Source organism: Thunnus maccoyii, chromosome 22 (assembly GCF_910596095.1).
Source record: "Thunnus maccoyii chromosome 22, fThuMac1.1, whole genome shotgun sequence".
NCBI classification, from domain to species: Eukaryota; Metazoa; Chordata; class Actinopteri; order Scombriformes; family Scombridae; genus Thunnus; species Thunnus maccoyii.
The window spans coordinates 22,338,672-22,360,182 of record NC_056554.1 but is presented as its reverse complement, the minus strand read 5'-3'; the positions used below and the strand labels follow the sequence as shown (position 1 = coordinate 22,360,182).

The following is a 21,511-nucleotide window of genomic DNA, read 5'->3' as shown; positions in this document are numbered from 1 at the left end:
GTTTTTCCTGACACATAATGTACAGCTTTTATTTTTCTGTCATGAGGCTGTTAGAAATCAGAATGTAGTTGTGTATATGACACTGACATGTTCTTTGAGGAAAACCTAGATTAATTTTATTGTTAAGACAAACTAACATTGATGTTCATAAAGTCCTTGGAGAGGTTAAACTCTTGTCTAATCACTAACAGGAAAGTACTTAAAATGTGGTTTATTCATTATATGCAGTTACCAAACCTAGCTGCTATTTACAATGATCAATATAGATTCCATTGTTTTATTTTAGGCTTTTTGTGCCTTTTAACCAATTTCTGCATCCAAGTCATAATTGGGGGATCAAGACAATTACTTAAAGTTGTGTAAGATTAATCTGTCTTTTAATCCTGTGTGGATCACAGTTGAATGTCTTAAAAAGTTCAGTTTCCTTTTATCACTTTCGCTAACAATGAAAAACTATTGCATTACTTATTTGAGAAACAAATCATAAATTGTAAGTATTATCAACGTTTATGTGTGTTACTGTTAAAAGTCTATCGGAAAATACAATCATTGAGTTTTTTTTACAGCTTTCAGAAATGTTGAAGCGAATGAATGAACATTTCAATTCCCTCAAACTGTGTTAACACTAAAGCAGCTTTCACAGGTGAGCAGAGTTTAGCATTTTGGAGACAATCTTATCTGCAGTGTGCTGAGCCGAGTCCAAACACATCAAGTAACTGATTTGATTTCAGCGTAGTTTGACCCTGGGTGGCTGTGGTTACTTGGCCCTTTGTGTGTGTTTTTAGCCAATGCAGTGTGTGTGTACATATGTGTGATCATTCCACATCATGCCTCATTTTAGACAGGAACAGATTTTTTTTTTATTAAGTGCTGTAGACAAATTAGGATATTGAAACAAACTGGACTGGTTTTCCTAAAAGGAGTCTTTGGGTTTGAGGTCAATCAGCTGAAACATATCAAACAGCTGCAGGATTCATGTTGAATCACTTCATAATGGGTTTAGTAACATGATCTTCTCAGTATAAAGCTTCTTAAATGTATTATTTTGAAGACAATCCAATTTCTGGAAGGACCAGATTAATGTTTAATTTGAACTCCCGAACCTTAAACAAATATTTTATAATTGCAGCGTAAAAGTGTTATTTCTTTACAGCTCGTCAACCTCGATACTGATGAGCTCTGTACTTCAAAATTTCCCAAAACTGTTGCTTGAAATTGTAAGAATCTGAGTAACTCGGCTGTTTGACATCTGAGTGTTTCGCTCTGCGAGATCCTTTTAGGAAAACTAGTCCTGGGTTAAAGTGGAAGGAGAAGTGAGAACAACAGTGTTTTCAGGACATGTTGTAGACATGTTTTAATGCTAACAATGATCTGTAATGTGACGTGTGTTGATATGAAACATGTATGTTTGTTGGGATCAGGGTGCAGGCATTCGGCGATAACGAAAAACCCTGATTTGTATTGAGAAAAGATGCATTCAACTGTGAAAATAAAACTAATGCAGTGGCATCACGTTAACCTGCTCTGTCTGAGTTATTGTTGTATTGAAACAGTTATAAAGTGATTTTTGACCTTTACAGCAGCAGCACAGGTGTTTGGACAAAGGTCAAGTTTCAGGCTTTTTCTATGTCAATTACGGAGATGGAAAGTAACTAAGTAGATTTACTCAAGCACCATTTTTAGGTAATTACACATTACCAGAGTAGTGGAAATTTGGGATGAATTCAGATGTAAATATTCGACTTCTTAGTCCAGTTTATCTGACGGCTGGAGTTACTGGCTGTACCGAAGATTCAGATTTTACATTCAACATGAGACACAATGAGCTCATTTAGTATTGGCAACATGAAAAATGGGATAATGAGATTTGGAATAAGCCAAAACTTATTACATATGATTTAATCAGTAGTTTAGTAAACTTTGAATTCTGTGAAATTTAATCAGCATAAAAAGAGAAGATCTCTATGTGATATCTTTCCAGGATGTCATGTTCATATTGAAGAACAGGATTGGCTTTGTCAGTTATGTGAGTTAAATAAAGTAGAAAATGAAATGCGTTTTGTTTTGTATCATAACTCCAGAAAGAAGTTAAATGAGATGACTTTCTTATGGAAGATGTTGAAATTATGAAAACACTTTTGCTCTGTGTGAGTATTTGGACAAAGTCTAGTTATTAAGAAAAAATGTTTTCAACACGTAGCTTTTATATTGTTTTGGGTTATTTTATTTGTTTTTCTGTGTAAAACATGTTTTCCTTCTAATACACACAGTATGTAGTTTGCAGCAATGATTTGTTTTTCTTTGGAACATGAATGTCTATCACCGGAAGTTGTTATTTCTGTCGTATTATTGTGTCATGTAATGTGACATGAATGTAAAAAAGAATCCTGAAGTCATTCATATTAAGTTTCATATCATCTTACACTCTTTCATTTCTTCTTTTCTTCGTTGAATCTGTCCTTCTTTCTTTCCTCCTTCAGCTGATCTAAAAGCATGAAAAACCTCAAAATTGGATATTTCTTCACTCAACTGTGACACTTATTGTCACTGTGAGAAAACTATATGGCAAAAAGCATGCAGACACCCTTGTTGCTTTCTACCATCCTTCCTGTATTTCCAAAGCTACATAATAAAGTTCTATTGTGGGGCCACTTCAAACTGACTGTAAATATGTGAATGAGGGTCAGGAATGCTGACATGGTTCAAACTGCTCCATCTCCTGTAATGAAGCAGAACTACTAACCCCTCCCTTTCCTCAGAGAACTTTGACTGTATACGTCCTGGTTTCTGCTGATTTCACAGATCTATAAGTTTGGAGATGGGTGTAACCAACATGCTGTAAAGTGCAAGAGCCAACAAGCCACTTTACTGCAGATCAATGTGCAAAAGGAAAGAGAGGTTTCGCTGTGTGTGACGTTTTTGCTATGCAGAGCTCCTTTGCTATGAGGAAAGTGAAACTCATGTGACTTAAACCATCACTGAGAGGTGAAATGGCGCAGCGAGGAAATCAAGCAGACAGAATGAAATTCTGTTGTTCGATCTGTCTGGATCTACTGAAGGATCCGGTGACTATTCCCTGTGGACACAACTACTGCATTAGCTGTATTAAAACCTTCTGGGATGGAGAAGATCAGAAAAACCACAGCTGTCCTCAGTGCCAAAAGACTTTCATACCGAGGCCTGACCTGGTGAAAAACACCATGTTAGCAGAGTTAATGACACAATGATGTGATGAAGATTTTCTGCCGCACTGATCAGCAGTGTATCTGTATGCTTTGCTCCATGGATGAACATAAAGGCCACGACACTATCTCAGTTGCAGCAGAAAGGACAGAGAAGCAGAAGGAGCTCAGCGCAAGTCGGCAAAATATCCAGCAGAGAATCCAGGAGAGAGAGGAAGATGTGAAGGAGCTTCAACAGGAGGTGGAGGCTATCAATCGCTCTGCTGATAAAGCAGTGGAGGACAGTGAGAAGATCTTCACTGAGTTGATCCATGACATTCAGAAAAGAAGCTCAGATGTGAAGCAGCTGATCAGATCTCAGCAGGAAACTGAACTGAATCAGGTCAAAGATCTTCAGGAGGAGCTGCAGCAGGAGATCAAGGAGCTGAAGAAGAAAGACGCTGAGCTCGAGAAGCTCTTACGCACAGAGGATCACACCCAGTTTCTGCAAAAATACCCCTCGCTGTCAGGTGTTTGTGGATCTGCAGGCTCTCCCAGAACCAACATTAATCATCTGTGGTACTTTAAGGATGTGATGGCAGCTGTGACAGCAGCCAGAGATAAACTGCAGATCATTCTTAGTGAGAAATGGCCACAAGCAGAGCCGAAGACCAGAGCTGAGTTCTTACAATATTCACATCAGATCACACTGGATCCAAACACAGCACACAGTTTTCTGGTTTTATCAGATGGGAACAGAAAGATAACATTTAATGATAAAAATAAACCATATTCTCAACATGCAGACAGATTCACTTGTATATCTCAGGTCCTCAGTAAAGATGGTCTGACTGGACGTTGTTACTGGGAGGTAGAGAGGAGCGGGGATGTTAAAATAGCAGTGGCATACAAGACTTTTGGCAGATCAGGGGACTTTAATGCACATGTATTTGGATACAACGAGAGGTCTTGGACCTTACGTTGTTACACTGGATACATGTTCAGACATAATAAGATCTCAGCTGCCATCTCAGGCCCTCAGAATAGGAGTGTACCTCGATCACAGTGCAGGTATTCTGTCTTTCTACAATGACAATGACTCTCCTCTACAGAGTCCAGACCACATTCACTTAGCCACTCTACGCTGGACTTATGCTTTGGTTTAATGGAGACACTGCTGAGTTGTGTGAGTTCAAGTAGACACAGGGATGGTTAATGTTTATACCTGATTTATGACCATCATACTACATATCACATTGACATTTTAGTGCTGCAACTGAGGTGTTCATAAAATTCATTACAGGAAGAATGTTTGAAATACAAACTCACCAAAAGGTAGAAAATCGTTTTAGTGACTTTAAAAATCAAAAAAACAACATCAGGTGTGTGCTAAGTTGCAAAAAAAATGACTTACTATGACAAAGAAAGGTGTTTACATTGGTGGTCAAAAGCAATACTATCAATATTAAACCGGTAGTTTCATTTACACCATATAGCTATACAGTATAAATATATAATGTATATCTCAATGAAAATGTATTACATTTTTCACATGGCTAACAATCACTTGACTTTCAATTTTGCTGCTCTTCATATTTTTCATGTTTGATAAATCTGGTTAATAATAATACGATAGTTGTTTGAAGGTTTTGTGATAATTGTTTTACTGAATACATCATTTTATAATCTCTGCATTTCTGTTTAATAATTTTAAGGTGACAGCTAAAACAATTGTTTATTAACATCCAGTCCTCTGATGCAATTTGACAAAGTCACCCTGATGTTTTTTTAATTACTGTTTGTATAATGGCATGATTTTGGTGTTTGTGTTGGATAAATTTCATAGGTGGAACCATTGTGTTGGTGTAAAATACAGTGGTTGTTCATCAGTGTTATTCATCAGTGTTTCTGATGAATAATAAATAAATCTAATAAATCTGTGCCTTATTGTTTACATTTACAGACAGTTTTTTTCTTTTTTGAGTGTGACCAGTCTCATTCTTGTAATCATCCAGCCTTTGTAAAGACAATCTAACATATACAAAATAAAATATAAATCACGATTTAGTAGATGTGTATTCACCATGTGAGCTGTATCAATGAAGAATGAATTAAATCCAGAAAACAAATAAGAAACATGAACGTTGCGTAAAGTTTGATGTGAATTTGATGTTTTGTGGCACTAAAAATGTTGCAGTTCAGCTGCTAACTCTTGAATTACAGATGTCAAAAGGTTCCTTGAATGCACCAAGAGTTACTTCTCAATTTAGTATTTTATTCCTGTCTTGTACTGCATTCATTTTCCACAGAAAAAAATGGAACATACTTATGACCGACCAGAAAGTAACATCCTCCTATCTTCCAGGCTGTAAATGCTATTTGGTACTTCAAAATGTGGGAACAGTACAGTGCAGTATTGTCTCTGAGTATACTATATGGCAAAAAGTATGCAGAAACCCTTGTTAATCTCTACCATACTTCCTGTATATTAAAAGCTCCACAATAAATATTTATTGTGGGGCAGAGAACACTGCCAGCTCAAACTGACCGCAAATATGTGAATGAGGGCCATAAGTGCTGCCAAGGTGCAAACTGCTCCATCTCCTGAAATGAAGCACAACTATTAACCCCTTCCTTTTCTCAGAGAAGAAATTAATTAATAATAATATTAATATTACTTATATTATGTGATAGTTGTTTGAAGGTTTTTATGATGAAAATTGTTTGACTGAATATAATACATAATTTTATTATCTCTGCATTTCTGTTCAATAATTTTAAGGTGACAGCTAAGTTTCAGGCTTTTCCTGTGTGACTTACAGAGGTGGAAAGTAACTAAGTAGATCTTTTTCCCTGACTCCAGGGTGGTGCCCATCATTATTAATTATTGTTAATAATTTCTTTTGATTTTAATAATTAATAATTATCTTTGATAGTCATTCATTATTGCTAGCCATACCTGTAACCAAGGCCCAACAAAATGGTGCCCAGTGTGAGGCGGAGTATTGTTGGCAATTATCATAATTGTGCATATTAGTTTCAGCATAATTTCAGCACAATGAGCTTGTTTAGTATTGACAATATGAAACATGTGATAGTGAGATTTGGAATAAGCCAAAACTTAGGACATATGGTTTAATTAGGATTTTAGTGAACTTTAGTCGAATTCTATTAAATTTAATCATCCTAAAAAGAGAAGATCTCTGTGTAATATCTTACCATTACATTTGGAAACCGGATGTCATGTTTGTATTGAGGAACAGGATTTGCTTTGTCAGTTATGTGAGTTAAATAAAGTAGAAAATGAAAAGCATTTTGTTTTATATTGTCCTTTGTATCATAACTCCAGAAAGAAGATAAATGAGATGACTTTCTTATGGAAGACGTTGAAATTATGAAAACAATTTTGCTCTGTGTGAGCATTTGGACAAAGTCTGGTCATTTAGAAAAAATGTTTTCAACACGTAGCTTTTATATTGTTTTGGATAATTTTTTTGTTTTTCTGTGTAAAACATGTTTTGCCTCTGATACACACAGTATGTATGATTTGTTTTTCTTTGGAACATGAATGTCTATCACCAGAAGTTGTTATTTCTGTCGTATTATTGTGTGTCATGTAATGGACCATTTTAATGGTAAGACATGAATGTAAAAAAATTCCTAAGTTCATTCATATTGTTTATCATCTTACACTTGATGATTCAAACTGCTCCATCTCCTGTAATGAAGCACAGCTACTAACCCCTCCCTTCTCTCAGAGAACTTTGACTGTATACGTCCTGGTTTCTGCTGATATCACAGATCTACAAGTTTAGAGATGGGTGTAACCAACATGCTGTGAAGTGCAAAAGCCAATGAGCCACTTTACTGCAGATCAATGTGCACAAAGAAACTGAGGTTTGGCTTTCTGTGATGCTTTTGCTATGCAGAGCTCCTTTGTATGAGGAAAGTCAAGCTCTTGAGACATTAACCATCATTGAGAGGTGAAATGGCACAGCGAGGAAATCAAGCAGACAGAATGAAATTCTGTTGTTCAATCTGTCTGGATCTACTGAAGGATCCGGTGACTATTCCCTGTGGACACAACTACTGCATTAGCTGTATTAAAACCTTCTGGGATGGAGAAGATCAGAAAAACCACAGCTGTCCTCAGTGCCAAAAGACTTTCATACCGAGGCCTGACCTGGTGAAAAACACCATGTTAGCAGAGTTAATGGAGGAACTGAAGAAGACCGGACTGGGAGCTGCTCCAGCTGATCATTGCTATGCTGGACCTGAAGATGTGGCCTGTGATGTCTGTACTGGGAGGAAGCTGAAAGCTCTCAAATCCTGTGTGGTTTGTCTGGCCTCCTGTGAGCAACACCTTCAGCCTCACTATGATTCTCCTGAATTTAAAAGACACAAACTGGTTGAAGCTTCTGTTAAACTTCAGGAGACCATCTGCTCTCGTCATGATGATGTGATGAAGATTTTCTGCCACACTGATCAGCAGTGTATCTGTTATCTCTGCTCCATGGATGAACATAAAGGCCACGACACAATCTCAGTTGCAGCAGAAAGGACAGAGAAGCAGAAGGAGCTTGGCATAAGACAGAAAAAAATCCATCAGAGGGTCCAGAACAGAGAGGAAGATGTGAAAGAGCTTCAACAGGAGGTGGAGGCTATCAATCGCTCTGCTGATAAAGCAGTGGAGGACAGTGAGAAGATCTTCACTGAGCTTATCCGTGACATTCAGAAAAGAAGCTCAGATGTGAAGCAGCTGATCAGATCTCAGCAGGAAACTGAACTGAATCAGGTCAAAGATCTTCAGGAGAAGTTGCAGCAGGAGATCAAGGAGCTGAAGAAGAAAGACACTGAGCTGGAGAAGCTCTCACGCACAGAGGATCACACCCAGTTTCTGCAAAAATATCCCTCGCTGCCAGATGTTTGTGGATCTACAGGCTCTCCTTGCACCAACATCAATCGCCTGTGGTACTTTAAGGATGTGATGGCAGCTGTGACAGCAGTCAGAGATAAACTGCAGATCATTCTTAGTGAGAAATGGCCACAAGCAGAGCCGAAGACCAGAGCTGAGTTCTTACAATATTCACGTCAGATCACAGTGGATCCAAACACAACAAGCAATGTTTTGGTTTTATCAGACGGGAACAGAAAGGTAACCTATAATGTTAAAAATAAAACATATTCTCAACATCCAGACAGATTCACTTGTATATCTCAGGTCCTGGGTAAAGATGGTCTGACTGGACGTTGTTACTGGGAGGTGGAGAGGAGGAGGGGTGTTGAAATAGCAGTCGCATACAAGAGTATTAGTAGATCAGGGGACTTTAACGCACATGTATTTGGATACAACGAGAGGTCTTGGACTTTACGTTGTGACAATGGATACACATTCAGACATAATAAGATCTCAGCTGCCATCTCAGGCCCTCAATCCTCAAGAATAGGAGTGTACCTCGATCACAGTGCAGGTATTCTGTCTTTCTACAGCATCTCTGAAACGATGACTCTCCTCTACAGAGTCCAGACCACATTCACTCAGCCGCTCTATGCCGGACTTAGGCTTTATTCTAATGGAGACACTGCTGAGTTTTGTAAGTTCAAGTAGACAGAGGGATGGTTAATGTTTACACCTGATTCTTGACCATCGTACTACATATCACAATCCTGGAGCCCTGAGTAGGGGAACCAATACAACTCCCCTTTGTTTTCTACCAATTCCTGTGAAAGCCCAAAGAAGGTCTGGGCTAAATCAACAATAACCTCTAACCTCAAGAATATGGATGTATATTTAACTTCAGTTTTGAAATGCCTTCAAAGGTAAACTGAGAGTCCTTTCTCCACATTAAAGTGTCAGTTTTGACTCTTCAGAGGACAATCTTTGCCTTCTTCTACCTCCAAAGACTCTCCAACTGTGTCAGGGAAAGAGGAATTTATGACACAAACTAAAAACAGCTACATGTGATCAACTCAAGTCTCATGAAACACTGGATTAATGGACTTTTCACTGGAAAAAAATAAAAAGAGACTGTTTTACCACAATTTAACCTCCTCAGTTTGATTTGATGAGTTGGGACAATCAAATTCTCTCCTTTTAACCATGCACACACATACATCCACATATCAACATGCTTATCCTACCCTTTTTATTTTTCACTCTGCTGTGACTTCAGATAAGGACATTTGCCCGACATATGTGGTAAATTAAGGAAAGGCTTGGCTTGAGTTTCTGTGTTCCTTAAAGCCAGAAGTTTGATTCAATGTTTACTAAGTATATAACCATCTTGTAACCTATAATTTATTAGTCACAAAGTAATGCCGGTCAAAATGGTCTAACTCTGAATTCTCTGTGATAAGGTATAGCTGAGATATACATATTTAGATTAAATTATCACACAGTACCTGTACCACCAGTGCCGACCAGTGGTCAAATTTTATATAAATTTGAACACTGAAGAAAAGGCTTCTGCAAATACAGCATAATGTTTTCTGATATCCACTAAATTGCTATTAAACTCTATATAAATTAGTAGAAATTTGATGTGTATGAAGGATCACCTTGATAAGTGAAGAACTAACCTTACTAGTTATAAAATAGAATAAAGTTAACATTAGAAGCAAGTTTGTTAAATAACTATAGTATGTTTTCATTAAGCTGTACTGATTACTGAGAACATGTTAATAGAAGTGTAGTCAACAAAGACTGCATTTTAATTTTATTGTATAACCTAATCACAGGATCCAACTCAGGTATTGTGATAGTGATTACATTATATATCCGTGTCTCTCAACATCTGAGTAACATATTGAACTATGCAATTCATTTTTAAATGTGAATGATCATAGTGAAACGTGTAAAATTTAATTTAATTTTAATCTCTTGTAATCAACTCAGAGAGATCACGTGTTTTCTCTCTGATAAAGGATTTTCTGTTTAGCGCAGGAGAATATCCGTCTCCACCCACAACACACCCCTACCACAGGCCAGAATAAAATAGCGTGTCAGCCTGCGCCCATGTTCTCTTCCTTTTGTATGTCCAAGGAGACGCATGTCGCATCTCTTAAGACTTCTGCCATCTTAACTTTCTCCGTATTTTTTTCTTTCGTATCATGTGATCTCTTAAGTTAACTTTCTTTTCTTTTAAGCTACGTGCAGTATTGTAACTTCAGTGAAACAAACTTTATGTTGAAATTCTTTCACACTTAATATCTTGAAGTATAGTTTCGTTTCGGCCGGCGACATTATTTTGAGAAAGAGAAAGTCAGTATAGTCAGTCAGGAGATTTCAAATTAAATTACTTGCTCTCCATGGGTCAAGACATCTTCAACAGTGTTACTAGAGACAATCATATCAGATTTTGTCTCCTTCATCTAACGGTTAAACCATGTGGTGATTCAGTAAATCACCTGAAGAAACTGCAAAACAACACTTCGTCTCAAGGCTCCCGCAACATTCACGAGCGGAACTCCGCTGGGAAACTTTGTTGGGAACTCCGGCTAAACAACACTTCTGCCCTCCACCTCCCTCTAAGATTAAGAGTTGTCATTTGAATTGAACTCTCCAGTTAATTTCTTAGAGAGGTTGGTTAGGGAAATGACCTCTGCCTCAACTAATTCTCCAGTAATTACGCTATCATTCACGTTTCACCATCAGCTATTCATAACTCCTAATACACAGTTTAAAACATATTGCACTCATTCTGGTTGAACACTCATTTTTCTGTTTGCATTGATACCTCATTTATTCACTTGTTAACCATCTTATTTCAATAAATATGTATTTATTAGCATGTCGTTGTCTTCAGTGTTTCTGTTTCTCTTCCCGGCACAGCTAATAAACTGGGGGAAGTGGTGCCCCTGATCAAATAAGGATTTTATATCAATAAATGTGATGTTCCTACACCTAACGTTTAAGTATTGGAGCTTAGGTGTTCATAAAATTCATTTCAGGAAGAGCATATGATGTAAAACTCACAAAATGGTAGACAATCTTCTTAGTAACTTTTAAGAGGGCAAGAAACAAAATCAGTCACATGTAAAGTAACAGAAAACAAGAGTTACAATAACAGAGAAAAGTGTTTTCCAGTGGGTGAGCGAAAGGCTCAGTTAAAGCAAAACAAAAAGAAAGAAAGCTTTTTACCTTTGACAACTAAAATCTTTTAATTCAGTGACCTTTTTAAGCTGTTGTACTTATAAGCTCCTTATATCTAAATCTCCTCAAGTTATCACTAAAACAATTAAGCAAGAAACACTGAATATTTCAAAATCTTAATTAAAGTTCAGCATAGGGCTGTCATGATATCAGATTTTCACAACACGATTATCGAGGCCAAAAGAATTCATGATAACCATATTATCGCGATATATCAGTCAAATCATCTTTGAATTTGTTTATTGTGTGTTTTGCCTCTTTTTTGGCAGATGACATACACTCAAAATACGAGTGTAGGGAGATGGAAAGAGAGTCGGTGACATAACTGTACATACTACAGAAAATGAATATTTTACACATTTTTCTAAGGGTATGTCTAGGGTTCTTCCAAAAACAGGCCACTTGGAGACACCAAATAACCCCTATTTCAGAGTAACTGAAGCATAAACACATTATAGTGCTTTGTTCCCCTGTTGAAACTAAACTTTGTGCATATAAAAGAGTCAAAGTCAAGTAAATCACAGCAAACTATTTATATTTACACAATTTCCATGTTGTGGCTTTATAAAAAGCAATAAAGCAGCATATGGTCATTTTTGGAATTCTGAAGCGCCAGTCATCTGCAGACTCTGTTCCTATTGGCTCGGTCTTTACATGAAAGAAGAGGGGCAGGCACCTACTTTCAGCGCGGACTCTCGTTGGCTATTGTAGGCTGTGGACCGGACATGGAAGTTCCTATTAGGTCAAGTGAGGTGTCAATCGAAAGGTTAGAGTGCAGCCGCCATTTTGATACGCTAACGTGTGGCAAATGTTTACATGCTAATGCGAGTTATGACCCAGAATATGTTGGAAGATTAGGACATCTGCTGGCTAATTTAAAACAATGCAACACCCGCTCATGGATATTTTTTGATGTAATAATGTGTTTTGGACTAAATATTGGATCGACTGGACCTTTGGATCAATCGAATCACAGGAATCTTAGCTTTCCAAAGATGTGTCGAATGAGTACCCACTTAAAGACAGGAGTTGTGAACACAGCATAGTTGTTTACTTGACAGCGTGATGGCCCGTGGACAGACCGACAGAACATTAAGGGATTTTAAGATTATTTACACAATATTATCATAGGTGTATTATTAACATGATATTGTTGTTTGTTGTTGCTTTTTGATTTCTACCATCCTTTCTGTATTTCCAAAGCTCTGCAATAAATATTTATTGTGGGGCAGAGAACGCTGCCAGTTCAAATTGACTGTAAATATGTGGATGAGGACCATAAATGCTGCCAAGGTGCAAACTGCTCCTTCACTTGGAATGAAGCACAACTACTAACCCCTCCCTTTTCTCAGAGAACTTTGACTGTATACTTCCTGGTTCCTGCTGATTTCACAGACTTACAAGTTTAGAGATGGGTGTAACCAAAATGCTGTGAAGAGCAAGAGCCAATGAGCCACTTTAAAGCAGATGAGTGTGCAAAAGGAAAGAGAGGTTTGGCTTTGTGTGACGCTCATAAAACTCATGGGATATTAACCATAATTGAGAGGTGAAATGGCGCAGCGAGGAAATCAAGCAGACAGAATGAAATTCTGTTGTTCGATCTGTCTGGATCTACTGAAGGATCCGGTGACTATTCCCTGTGGACACAACTACTGCATTGGCTGTATTAAAACCTTCTGGGATGGAAAAGATCAGAGAATTCACAGCTGTCCTCAGTGCCGAAAGACTTTCATACCGAGGCCTGACCTGGTGAAAAACACCATGTTAGCAGAGATAGTGGAGGAGAAGAAGAAGACTGGACTGGGAGCTGCTCCAGTTGATCACTGCTATGCTGGACCTGAAGATGTGGCCTGTGATTTTTGCACTAGGAGAAAGCTGAAAGCCCTCAAATCCTGTCTGGTTTGTCTGGCTTCTTATTGTGAGCAACACCTTCAGCCTCATTATGATTCTCCTACTTTTAAAAAACACAAACTGGTTGAAGCTTCTGTTAAACTTCAGGAGACCATCTGCTCTCGTCACAATGATGTGATGAAGATTTTCTGCCGCACTGATCAGCAGTGTATCTGTATGCTTTGCTCCATGGATGAACATAAAGGCCACGACACAATCTCAGTTGCAGCAGAAAGGACAGAGAAGCAGAAGGAGCTTGGCATAAGACGGAAAAAAATCCAGCAGAGGGTCCAGAACAGAGAGGAAGATGTGAAGGAGCTTCAACAGGAGGTGGAGGCTATCAATCGCTCTGCTGATAAAGCAGTGGAGGACAGTGAGAAGATCTTCGCTGAGTTGATCCGTGACATTCAGAAAAGAAGCTCAGATGTGAAGCAGCTGATCAGATCTCAGCAGGAAACTGAACTGAATCAGGTCAAAGATCTTCAGGAAAAGCTGCAGCAGGAGATCAAGGAGCTGAAGAGGAAAGACGCTGACCTGGAGAAGCTCTCACGCACAGAGGATCACACCAAGTTTCTACACAAATATCCCTCGCTGTCAGGTGTTTGTGGATCTACAGGCTCTCCTTGCACCAACATCAATCGCCTGTGGTACTTTAAGGATGTAATGGCAGCTGTGACAGCGGCCAGAGATAAACTGCAGATCATTCTTAGTGAGAAATGGCCACAACCAGAGCCAAAGACCAGAGTTGAGTTCTTACAATATTCACGTCAGATCACACTGGATCCTAACACAGCCAACAATTTTCTGGTTTTATCAGACAGGAACAGAAAGATAACATTTAATGATAAAAATAAACCATATTCTCAACATCCAGACAGATTCAATAATGTATCTCAGGTCCTGAGTAAAGATGGTCTGACTGGACGTTGTTACTGGGAAGTGGAGAGGAGCGGGAGAGTTGCAGTTGCAGTCGCATACAAGAGCATTAGTAGATCAGGGGACTTTATTACATATGTATTTGGATACAATGAGAGGTCTTGGGTTTTACATTGTATCACTGGATACACATTCATACATAAAAATATCTCAGCTGCCATCTCAGGCCCTCGGTCCTCAAGAATAGGGGTGTACCTCGATCACAGTGCAGGTATTCTGTCTTTCTACAGCGTCTCTGAGACAATGACCCTCCTCCACAGAGTCCAGACCACATTCACTCAGCCGCTCTACGCTGGACTTTGGCTTTATTCTAATGGAGACACTGCTGAGTTTTGTAAGTTGAAGTAGACAGAGGGATGGTTTATGTTAACACCTGATTTATGACCACCTTACTACATATCACAATCCTGGAGCCTTGATATTTTAGTGCTGTAACTGGTGTTAATAAAAGGAATTTCAAAAGGAATGTTTGAATATGATAAATGTGGTTAATAATAATATTATGTGATTGTTGTTTTTAGGGTTTTTATGATGATAATTGTTTTACTGAATACATCGTTTTATAATCTCTGCATTTCTGTTTAATAATTTTAAGGTGACAACTAAGATAATTGTTGATTAACATCCAGTCCTCTGATGCAATTTGACAAAGTCACCCTGATATATTTGAATTACTGTTTGTATATTGGCATTATTTTGGTGTTTGTGTTGGATAAATTTAGTAGGTGGAACTATTGTGTTGGTGCAAAATACAGTGCTTGTTCATCAATGATGAATGATGAACAATAAATCAATCTAATAAATCTGTGCCTGATTGATTGTTTACATTTACAGACTGAGGTTTTTCTTTCTGAGTGCGAAGTCTCATTCTTGTAATCATCCAGCCATTGTAAAGGTAATCTAACATATACGAAATAAAATGTAAATCAAGATTTAGTACCTATGTATTCGTTTCACCAACACTATCAAGTTAGTTTAATGGACCTAAGGCTCATGTTATTTTTGCAACTTTAACCACAAGAAACTCATGTGACAATTTAAATCAAATATTATGAAATATAATTTTAGGACCAAATATTAATGATCGTATCTAGAATGCTTACAGGTATGTTTTAATTAATTTATCATATGTAAACTTGGTCACTGTTCAACTTGAGTCCCCTTGATAGATTGTCTAGTGAGAATCATTATAAGTGAAGCCATATTTAAATTGAAAACCTCCATTGTGAATGTCTACAGAATGGCTGAACACACCGCTAAAGTTCAGTCTGTCAAGATGTAAATGAGTTCTGTAAATGCTGCTAAGGTTGAAACTGCTCCATTTCCTTGAATGAAGAAAAGACTGAGAGAACAGGACACTCTAAAATAGACGGCAATCTCACTGACAGACTGAATGTTTTACTGCCAAAAGTAGGGCTCAAAAACAGAGATTCTTAAAGTATAAAAAAAAATGATGAGGAATCTCAGATAATCAGACATATAATTAGACATAATCGCTGGATTATCTCAGGTAATGATCAGAGGACAACATATCAACTGACAACATTCGCTGTAAACCTGTAAATTACACCTGAACAAAATACAACTACAAACATGTAAAGAAAAGGTATAAACGCGGCCAAACTGCTCTATTTCCTTGATTGAAGCACAACCACTAACCCCTCCCTTTTTCTCAGAGAACTTTGACTGTATATGACCTGGTTCCTGCTTGTTTCACAGATCTACGAGTTTAGAGATGGGTGTAACCAACATGCTGTGAAGCACAAGAGCCAACAAGCCACTTTACTGCAGATCAATGCGCACAAAGAAACTGAGGTTTGGCTTTGTGTGACGCTTTTGCTATGCAGTGCTCCTTTGCTATGAGGAAAGTGAAACTCTTGAGACATTAACCATCATTGAAAGGTGAAATGGCGCAGCGAGGAAATCAAGGAGACAGAGTTAAATTCTGTTATTCAACATATTTTTCATGTTTGATAAATCTTGTAAATAATATTATGCAATACTTGTTTGACAGTTTTTATGATGAAAAATGTTTGACAATATAATACATAATTTTAGAATCTCTGCATTTCTGTTCAATTACTTTAAGGTGACAGCTAAGGTTCAGGCTTTTCCTGCTTGAATTACAGAGGTGGAAAGTAACTAAGTAGATTTTTTCCCTGACTCCAGGGTGGTGCCCTGTTATTATTAATTACTGTTAATAATTTCTATTGATTTTAATAATTAATAATTATCTTTGATGATCATTAATTATTGCTGATAGCCAAACCTGGAACCAAGGCCCAACAAAATGGTGCCCAGTGTGAGGCGGAGTATTGTTGGCAATTATTCATAATTGTGCATATTAATTTCAGCATAATTTTCCCATTACCAAAATTCTGGAATCTAAAACCTTCAGACTATCCAAATGCCTTTATATTCAAGACAACTAGTCTGCCACAGGAGTAGACATCAAGCTGACCTTATATATAAGTGCACTGTAGTGAAAATAGATTCATTCACCAATTTTAGATAACCCAAATCTTGAGTTATTGATAACTAACATTGTAAATGTATACAGTGTTCCCCATAGTGTTACATTAAGAGTTTACTATTGCTGCTAGCCTAAACTTGTACCTATTCTGTAGGAATTATAAGTATTTGAATTTTGGAACGAATTGTACTTTTCTTTCACCACAATCCAGATGTAAATATTCAACTTCTTAGTCCAGTTTATCTGACGGCTAGAGTTACTGGTTGCACTGAAGATTCAGATTTTACCTTCAACATGAGACACAATGAGTTCAATAAGTATTGACAATATGAAAAATGTGATAGAGATTTGGAATAAGCCAAAATTCAGGACATATGGTTTAATCAGTACTTAAATAAACTTTAGTTGAATTCTGTGAAATTTAATCAGCCTAAAAAGAGAAGATCTCTGTGTGATATCTTACCAGGATGTCATGTTCATATTGAAGAACAGGATTGGCTTTGTCAGTTATGTGAGTTAAATAAAGTAAAAAATGAAATACATTTTGTTTTTTATTGTCCTTTGTATCATAACTCCAGAAGTAAGTTAAAAGAGACTTCCTTGTGGAAGATGTTGAAATTATGAAAACAATTTTGCTCTGTGTGAGTATTTGGACAAAGTCTAGTCATTGAGAAAAAGTGTTTTCAACACGTAGCTTTTATATTGTTTTGGATTATTTTGTTTGTTTTTCTGTGTAAAACATGTTTTCCCTCTGATACACACAATATGTAGTTTGCAGCAATGATTTGTTTTTCTTTGGAACATGAATGTCTATCACCAGAAGTTGTTATTTCTGTCGTATTATTGTGTGTCATGTAATGGACCATTTTAATGGTAAGACATGAATGTAAAAAAGAATCCTGAAGTCATTCATATTAAGTTTCATATCATCTTACACCCTTTCATTTCTTCTTTTCTACCTTTAATCTGTCCTTTCTTTCCTTTTTCAGCTGATCTAAACGTATGAAAAACCCCAAAATTGGAGATTTCTTCACTCAACTGCGACATTTATTGTCACTGTGAGAACACTATATGGCTAAAAGTATGCAGACACCCTTGTTGCTTTCTACCATCCTTCCTGTATATCCAAAGCTACATAATAAAGTTCTATTGTGGGGCCACTTCAAACTGACTGTAAATATGTAAGTGAGGGCCATAAATGCTGCCAAGGTGCAAACCGCTCCTTCACTTGGAATGAAGCACAACTACTAACCCCTCCCTTTCCTCAGAGAACTTTGACTGTATATTTCCTGGTTCCTGCTGATTTCACAGATCTATAAGTTTAGAGATGGGTGTAACCAATATGCTGTAAAGTGCAAGAGCCAACGAGCCACTTTACAGCAGATCAATGTGCAAAAGGAAAGAGAGGTTTGGCTTTGTGTGACGCTTTTGCTATGTAGTTCCTTTGCTATGAGGGAAGTGAAACTCATGTGACTTTAACCAACATTGAGAGGTGAAATGGCGCAGCAAGGAAATCAAGCAGACAGAGTGAAATTCTGTTGTTCAATCTGTCTGGATCTACTGAAGGATCCGGTGACTATTCCTTGTGGACACAACTACTGCATGAGCTGTATTAAAACCTTCTGGGATGGAGAAGATCAGAAGATCCACAGCTGTCCTCAGTGCCGAAAGACTTTCATACCGAGGCCTGACCTGGTGAAAAACACCATGTTAGCAGAGTTAGTGGAGGAGAAGAAGACTGGACTGGGAGCTGCTCCAGCTGATCATTGCTATGCTGGACCTGAAGATGTGGCCTGTGATGTCTGTACTGGGGGGAAGCTGAAAGCCCTAAAATCCTGTGTGGTTTGTCTGGCCTCCTACTGTGAGCAACACCTTCAGCCTCACTATGAGTCTCCTACTTTTAAAAAACATAAACTGATTGAAGCTTCCGTTAAACTTCAGGAGACCATCTGCTCTCGTCATGATGAGGTGATGAAGATTTTCTGCCGCACTGATCAGCAGTGTATCTGTATGCTTTGCTCCATGGATGAACATAAAGGCCACGACACAATCTCAGCTGCAGCAGAAAGGACAGAGAAGCAGAAGGAGCTCAGCGTAAGTCAGCAAAATATCCAGCAGAGAATCCAGGAGAGAGAGAAAGATGTGAAGGAGCTTCAACAGGAGGTGGAGGCTATCAATCGCTCTGCTGATAAAGCAGTGGAGGACAGTGAGAAGATCTTCACTGAGTTGATCCGTGACATTCAGAAAAGAAGCTCAGATGTGAAGCAGCAGATCAGATCTCAGCAGGAAACTGAAGTGAATCAGGTCAAAGATCTTCAGGAGAAGCTGCAGCAGGAGATCAAGGAGCTCAAGAAGAAAGACGCTGAGCTGAAGCAGCTCATACGCACAGAGGATCACACCCAGTTTCTGCAAAAATATCCCTCGCTGTCAGGTGTTTGTGGATCTGCAGTCTCTCCAAGAACCAATATTAGTCATCTGTGGTACTTTAAGGATGTAATGGCAGCTGTGACAGTGGTCAGAGATAAACTGCAGATCATTCTTAGTGAGAAATGGCAACAAGTAGAGCCGAAGACCAGAGCTGAGTTCTTACAATATTCACGTCAGATCACACTGGATCCAAACACAGCAAACAATTTTCTGGTTTTATCAGATGGGAACAGAAAGGTAACATTTAAGAGAGATAATAAACCATATTCTCAACATCAAGACAGATTCATTCATGTATCTCAGGTCCTGAGTAAAGATGGTCGGACGGGACGTTGTTACTGGGAGGTGGAGAAGAGCAGGAGTGTTGAAATAGCAGTCGCATACAAGAGTATTAGTAGATCAGGTGACTTTAATGCACATGTATTTGGATACAACGAAAGGTCTTGGGTTTTACGTTGTGACAATGGATACACATTCAGACATAACAATATCTTTGCTGCTGCCATCTCAGGCCCTCAATCCTCAAGAATAGGAGTGTACCTCGATCACAGTGCAGGTATTCTGTCTTTCTACAGCGTCTCTGAAACAATGACTCTCCTCCACAGAGTCCAGACCACATTCACTCAGCCGCTCTACGCTGGACTTAGTCTTTGGTCTGATGGAGACACTGCCGAGTTGTGGGAGTTCAAGTAGACAGAGGGATGGTTAATGTTTACACCTGATTCTTAACCATCGTACTCCTTATCACAATCCTGGAGCCTTGACATTATAGTGCTGTGACTGAGGTTTTCATAAAAGAAATTTCAAGAAGAATGTCTGAAAAAAAAACCTCAACAAATTGTAGACAATCGTCTTAGTGACTTTAAAAAAATCAAAAAACATCAGCTGTGTGTTAAGTAGCAAAAAACAACATTCACTATGACAGAGAAAGGTGTTTACATTGGTGATTGAAAGCAATACTATCATGATTAAACCAGTAGTTTGATTTATACCATATATCCTATAGAAATATACTGTATCTTAAGGTAAATGTATTATATTTTTTACAATGGCTAAGAATCACTTGAGTTTCAATTTTACTGCTCTTCATATTAAATATATTTTTCATAAATGATAAATCTGGTTAATAATAATATTATGTGATAGTTGTTTTTAGGGTTTTTATGATGGTAATTGTTTTATTGAATACACATTTTATAATCTCTGCATTTCTGTTTAATAATTTTAAGGTGACAACTAAGATAATTGTTTATTAGCATCCAGTCCTCTGATGCAATTTGACAAAGTAATCCTGATATATTTGAATTACTGTTTATTAATTTAGTAGGTGGAACTATTGTGTTGGTGCAAAATACAGTGCTTGTTCATCAATGATGAATGATGAACAATAAATCAATCTAATAAATCTGTGCCTGATTGATTGTTTACATTTACAGACTGAGGTTTTTCTTTCTGAGTGCAAACAGTCTCATTCTTCTAATCATCCAGCCATTGTAAAGGTAATCTAACATATAAAAAATAAAATGTAAATCAAGATTTAGTAAATGTGTATTAATTTGTGTATTTATAATACACCAACACTACCAAGTTAGTTTAATGGACCTGAGGCTCATGTTATTTTTGCAACTTTAACCACAAGAAACTCCAATATGTGACAATTTAAATCAAATATTATGAAATATCATTTTAGGACCAAATATTAATGATCGTATCTAGACTGCTAATAGGTATGTTTTGATTACATGTCATCATATGTATATCAACATATATGCGTTTTCTGGAAATATTTCATTTTAACTTTTTCAAGGACGTGTACTGCAGAAAATTGGGCACTTCTTTGCCCTAAACAGTGTCTGACAGGTTGCCCACAACAATGTCCACCAATCAAATGGTTCTATTGGGGTTTAGCTTATAAATGGTTAAGGAGTTAGCATCATTTTTAGGGATTTTAGGGTCTGTCTGTCACAGAGAAGGAGGTGGGATACAAGTTCAGCCTGAGAGTCCTGTCTCAGGGTAAACAATCACTGCTCCTAATGAAGCTTCTGGTGTGAGCTCATGTAAATAGTAGAATATCTGGATTTTTACTAACCAGACTGGTCAGTATTTCCATCACTGTCTATAATGGAAATGTTACTGTTTTATCTTGTGGTTGAATTAATGTTCAGCTGCCAGACAATCCGAGTTACTGGAGATTTGAGTTTAAACAGTTAACTCACCTGCTCAACATGTCTCATGTCAGATGTACAAAAACTTCCAGTAAAACTGAGCAATTAATTTAAAAAATGTAAGAAAGAAAGTAAAAATTGTAAGAATTATTGAAATGTCTCAAAGTTTTATTTGGATTAAAAAGTTGGAATGTTCGGTTATACATAAAAATATCTGTTACAAAGCAATGTATAAATCTCTTTCACTGTTTTTCTCTATCACACACACTTATACCCACATACACACACACTAGTGTTACAGTCATTA

The 21,511-nt window shown here is 37.6% G+C and overlaps 5 protein-coding genes across 11 annotated transcripts in view; 4 read left to right on the top strand and 1 right to left on the bottom strand.

Moving 5' to 3' along the window:
* LOC121889578 (SH3 domain-containing protein 19-like) overlaps nucleotides 1–21,511 on the bottom strand; it is a 71,777-nt gene that overhangs the window by 10,085 nt on the left and 40,181 nt on the right. The gene's annotated exons all lie outside the window — the stretch shown is intronic.
* LOC121889673 (tripartite motif-containing protein 16-like) lies at nucleotides 2,244–6,678 on the top strand. The gene has a single exon (XM_042401832.1). It carries the CDS (start codon nucleotides 3,232–3,234, stop codon nucleotides 4,252–4,254), a length of 1,023 nt encoding a protein of 340 aa, XP_042257766.1. The 5' UTR covers nucleotides 2,244–3,231; the 3' UTR covers nucleotides 4,255–6,678.
* On the top strand, nucleotides 6,671–11,783 carry LOC121889625 (E3 ubiquitin/ISG15 ligase TRIM25-like). The gene has a single exon (XM_042401732.1). It carries the CDS (start codon nucleotides 7,150–7,152, stop codon nucleotides 8,767–8,769), a length of 1,620 nt encoding a protein of 539 aa, XP_042257666.1. The 5' UTR covers nucleotides 6,671–7,149; the 3' UTR covers nucleotides 8,770–11,783.
* On the top strand, nucleotides 11,851–21,357 carry LOC121889624 (tripartite motif-containing protein 16-like). The gene is made up of 2 exons (XM_042401730.1): nucleotides 11,851–14,864; nucleotides 20,367–21,357. Exon 1 carries the CDS (start codon nucleotides 12,865–12,867, stop codon nucleotides 14,485–14,487), a length of 1,623 nt encoding a protein of 540 aa, XP_042257664.1. The 5' UTR covers nucleotides 11,851–12,864; the 3' UTR covers nucleotides 14,488–14,864; nucleotides 20,367–21,357.
* On the top strand, nucleotides 18,065–20,374 carry LOC121889623 (tripartite motif-containing protein 16-like). The gene has a single exon (XM_042401729.1). The coding sequence runs from the start codon at nucleotides 18,110–18,112 to the stop codon at nucleotides 19,730–19,732; it is 1,623 nt and encodes a 540-aa protein (XP_042257663.1). The 5' UTR covers nucleotides 18,065–18,109; the 3' UTR covers nucleotides 19,733–20,374.